The following is a 5,000-nucleotide window of genomic DNA, read 5'->3' on the forward strand; positions in this document are numbered from 1 at the left end:
GTCGGCAGCAGAATTTCTTCTGTGTTTTAAACAGATCAGACCACCAGAAAAAAAAACATCAACGTCTCCTGCTGTTAGGATAATTGGATCTCAGATTTACAAGCTGAGATTGATGAATTTAATCCTAGCGCTAAAGGAAAGACCTAATCTGAGAACTGGTCTGTTCCTCTGTAATGTTTGAGGTCTGAGGTGTAGGTGCGAGAGAGGTGGATCAGGTCATGCTGTGTTCCTGCAGCAGGAAGGAAGGACGCAGGGATCATGGATGTCCAGCAGCAGGGCGAAGCATTTTCATTACAAATCCAGTCATAGCTTTTCTCAGATAAATCTTTCCCTTCGATCCCTGTGTTCTTTCCTGTCCTGAGAAAGAAAGCATGCTGTTTAGTGAAAAGAAACTTGGGCCAAAATGCTGACTCACTCTTAAAGAAAGCACCCACTGTCCTCTGTTCCTTTTTGCTTTATGGTTTGTCCTGGACAGATCCCGGATTATGAGTAAGATGGTGATCTGATGTGACATCTAGGATTTCATTGTATAATGAAATTGTTCCAATTTCCTACTTTTCATACAGTCATGTGGGGTCATTTAAGTTTGAGATGATCTCTCATTAGGCTCCATTGCAGAACAGGGAATCGTGAATCTTCTTTGTTTTCTCTACTTCACTAATTTAGACCTTCTGTTGTTTGGTGCCACAGACTGCAGCAGGTGGTTGTTCTACTTTGAAGCTCGCTCTGACCTTACAAATTGCCGTAACGTTCCCAGGTTTGTCTGCATACGGAAAACATTTGAAGACAAAAGAAGTCCAAATTAAGTACTCGATCTTGTCATATGAGCTTGTCCGAAGAGATGTAGAGTTTGTGGGAAATGAAGCACCACGGTTACGAGGAAATTTAGATCTTTGGGAGTTCTTGAAGTTACTTTTCAGCCTGAATCTGAGGACTTTCCCTTCTGCTCCTTTGCCATCAACTCATCTGGACCACAGCTGCTTGTGATGGCTTTCATGCCTTGGGAATAAACTGATATCAATGGAGCAGATACTGGAGCTTAGTGAGAGAAATCAAAGGCAAAAAATGGCTAGGGGTCATTTATTCTATGGACAACATGCTTCTAGCATGGTGACATCCCTGTTAGCGTTTAATTGTGCAACCCACACATGAACCGTTCTGTCAGTGACTCTTTTTTCTCTCTTTTTGTCTCTCAGGTGTAGACCTTCTTCTTCAGCTGGGCCTGTCCAGCCGCAGAGATGTCGCCCACGCCTCTTGGATGATGACCTCACCACCTCTTATTTCTTCCCCTCCATCTCTCTCTATCCACCCTTCTGGGGTTGGGGTGACTCTGGACCAGGATGCCATGATTGAAGCCCCTGTAGCCAGTGTCCTTCCCGCAGGTGTGGAGAAGGAGTTTTCCCTGATAGTGAGCCTCAACTCCGAGCGTACCACCAATGCCTTCCTTTTCAGCGTGCGGGACGGATTGGACCGGCTCCAGTTTGGTCTGCAGCTTCTGCCCAATCGGGTGGTGGTGTACACGGGTGACAAGGCATCCGTCTACTTCAGCTATGAAGCGCAGGACGGGCAGTGGCACTCGTTTGTGGTGGCAGTGCGTCCACGTTCCGTGTCATTCACTGCCCGATGTGGAGAGCTACACTACAATGAGGAGACACTGACCAGGCCGCGAATGTTGGCCCCAAACGGCCGTGTGGCCGTCGGAAGAATGAGCTCCAGGGCGGCACAGTTTGAAGGGACTCTGTGTCAGCTGGAGATATATCCTTCAGCGCAGGTCGCAGCACATTACTGTGACTATGTTAAAAAAAACTGCAGACTGGCAGACACTTTCCGATCTTTATCCCCTTCCACATTGTCTTCTGTAATGTCTTCTACAATCTCCCCTGTTCCCTCTGAAACACACACACAAAACTCAGCCAACGCCACACTCAGGAACTCTTTAGACAAAACGAACCCTACAACTGCGTCCTTTTGGAATACACTGAGATCAAGTGCCACCCAGACTGTCGGTCCGTCTCCGAGCCCCTTCAGGTCAGAGCACGCCCCAGAACCTACTCAAAGAACTACTACAAGCACCCCTCCAAGTGAAGGTAGACCCTATGAGGAGATCAACGCTGAGGATCGGCAGCTGCTGGGAAGACCCCGTGCCACTCGAGCCACTCCAAACCTGATATCTCTGCACAGGAAGAACCAGCTGAGTAACAACAAGGACTCCCAAATGAAACTAAACGGTGCAACCTTATACAGGCAGCAAGGATACAACAACCAGCTGGAACATCTTGAGGAATACGGCGAGGAACAGACCTACGACTCAGGGGTTTATGGATACGACTATGGATTTGAAGACGGAGACTATTTTTTGGACTACGATGGTTTTGATGGTCTGAAAGGGGATCCAGGACCTCCGGTGAGTATCTGAGCTGTGATTTTATAGCTTGTGTGTGTTTGTGTGTGTGTGTGTGTGTGTGTGTGTGCGCGAGTCAAAGTGCTGTGTTTTTTAAAACCTTCCCAAGACAAGCAGGAGCAAAGTCCTGCATGAAAAATGATCCAAATGGCAAAACATAAATATCCAAATTAATTTATTTCTTTTTTGAGGTTCTTGGAAAGCTTTGAGGAGTGGATGCATTTTTAAGAGCTTCCCTGAGTGAATCAGGGGAAGAAATGAATAGAAATGTTTGGCAGCTACAGTATAGCTGCTGATTTAAGAAGCGGGGCAGTCTCGTCCAAGCGTCATTCCTTTAGAATAACTGAAACATGGCCAGTAGCGAAGGACAGATGATTATCCTGATCTAATGCTCTGATATTTATAAACAGATCGACAGAATGGTGTCCCAAATTGGCCTTTAGAGATTTATGAAGTTGCTAGTCAGAGTGTTACAGGTGGCTATATTTGATCACGTACGGTATGTTATTAAGTGCAGTATTGCTAGCTAACGGTAGCTAAAAAAGGACTAAGAAATCCGTTGCCACAGATTGTTCCAGAGATGTTGTCCTGTCTTTGTTGTGTACCCAGTGGGATAACCACGCTTCAGTGTAGGCTTCCTGCCACCAGTGGCCGCTCTTTAGCGATGCCCGTGTTGCTAGCTCTAACTGTAGCATTAACGGTAGCAATGCTAAAGGTACTCTTATTCACAATAGCACACACTGAGAGTGGTATGTCACAATAAAATGTAATACAAGGCTTCCTTGCCTATTCCGTCAGAGCTGTATATAATGTGTAGCGTATAAGGTTTAGTGTAGGACACTTTTATCCTCGTGATCGTTTCAGGTCACATGGGCTGGCGATCAGTGGGGAAAGGTAAGGCATGTGTCCATTAGCAGTAAAGCAAAGCTGGATGAGTTGCAGTAGGAGACTTCTGTGTCTTATGTGATGTTTAATTCACACACACACACACACACACACACACACACACACACACACACACACACACAGAAAATGACCTCTGAACCCACACATTTTAACCTATAAATGTATACAATTTCTTGCTTGATTACTTACATCATCGCTGGAACTGTAAGAGAATTCAATGTATCAGACTTTCCATAGCACTCATAGTATACGTTTGTTTATCTGTGTGTGTGTGTGTGTGTGTGTGTGTGTGGTAGTGAAACTAGCTTGGAAAATAGCTGGATTTGAAACATATCTTCTCTGAAGTTGGAGTAACCTTCTTTCCAGATGTTTACACCTACACACACACACACACACACACACACACACACACACACACAGAGTAGTGCTAGGCAAACAATGTCAAATTACAATGCCTAATCTTGGCATCTGTTGTTGCAGTGAATAAATATTTTGACCATATTATACATTGATGAAGTCTGAATCATTTTAATGAGTCGATTCATTTGAAGGATAAGTTTCAATGAATTGAATGATTCATTTGAAGCCGCTGGGATATAAAATATATAAATCCTGCTGCATGAAGGATGGTCGACATTGATGACACTCTGAGTTGCTGATTCCTGTCTTAAAATGACTGAAATGTTATGAACAGTGTAAAGTTTTATAGTCTGAGCCAAGCTCTATTAACATGAGGACCACGAGTGTGTGTGTGTGTGTGTGTGTGTGTGTGTGTGTGTGTGTGTGTGTGTGTGTGTGTGTGTATGTGTGTGTTGGATTCTAAACAGTGATCAGTTACTGTATAACAGTGACACCCATTTTAATAACACCAAGAGAAAAGATGGTCCTCACAACACTGTCATATGTCTAGGTCTTCACAAGTGTACCAATGTGTGTGTGTGTGTGTGTGTGTGTGTGTGTGTGAGAGAGAGAGAGAGAGGGAGAGAGGGACAGGGAGAGAGAGAGAGAGACAGAGAAAGAGAGAGAGAGATTATTATCGTTAATACGTGTTCACCAAAGGCAGAAGGTTTCTGAATGACTATTGATATGTTAATAAGAAGGTTTATTGAAATCTCCGCTAGCAGACGGGAGCAGATGCTAAAAAGTCTTAAATAAAACGCTCCATGACATGTTGTACTGTTTAAGTGAAATAATCAATGATCAGGTGGTGTGATGAAGCAGAGACACGCTCACTTCCTCCACACACTTTTTATTGAATTTATTTATTATTTATTCATTTATAGAACGTCCATGAAACGAGGAAGTTCCTGCGAACGTTCCTGTAGCTGTAAACGGTCGTTTCCTCCACAGCCACTTTTTATTTTCTCCCCTGCGCGGTAACGACGTGACGGCACGTAAACTCGCACTGGAGACTCCTTCTGAGAAACGTCTCTTCACGGATAAACGTGCCGTACACGTCCCGGTGTAGTGTATGAGCTGCTACTATAGAAACGATAAGGTATCAGAGTGAGCGCATTAATGATGAATAATTTACCTGTGATTTGCTGCTGTTGTTAATGAATCAACACCTTCTGACCAATCAGAGTGGAGGAGTCACGAGTGCCCGAAGGTGACACGTAAAGATTTCTGTGGAAATTCCCGTGATATCTATTCGGCCTTGTTCACTCTAACCTCCTGTGTTAAAGCATGTGTG

The 5,000-nt window shown here is 44.3% G+C and overlaps 1 protein-coding gene across 2 annotated transcripts in view; it reads left to right on the plus strand.

The window, feature by feature from the left end:
- Positions 1-5,000, plus strand: part of LOC132862069 (collagen alpha-1(XXIV) chain) — a 74,581-nt gene that overhangs the window by 10,772 nt on the left and 58,809 nt on the right. For both annotated transcript variants that reach the window (XM_060893912.1, XM_060893911.1), the window contains exon 3: positions 1,197-2,404. In XM_060893912.1, coding sequence (XP_060749895.1) covers positions 1,197-2,404 — 1,208 coding nt within the window. The remainder of the gene's footprint in view (positions 1-1,196; positions 2,405-5,000) is intronic.

This window comes from Tachysurus vachellii, chromosome 19, assembly GCF_030014155.1.
Source record: "Tachysurus vachellii isolate PV-2020 chromosome 19, HZAU_Pvac_v1, whole genome shotgun sequence".
Lineage (NCBI taxonomy): Eukaryota > Metazoa > Chordata > Actinopteri > Siluriformes > Bagridae > Tachysurus > Tachysurus vachellii.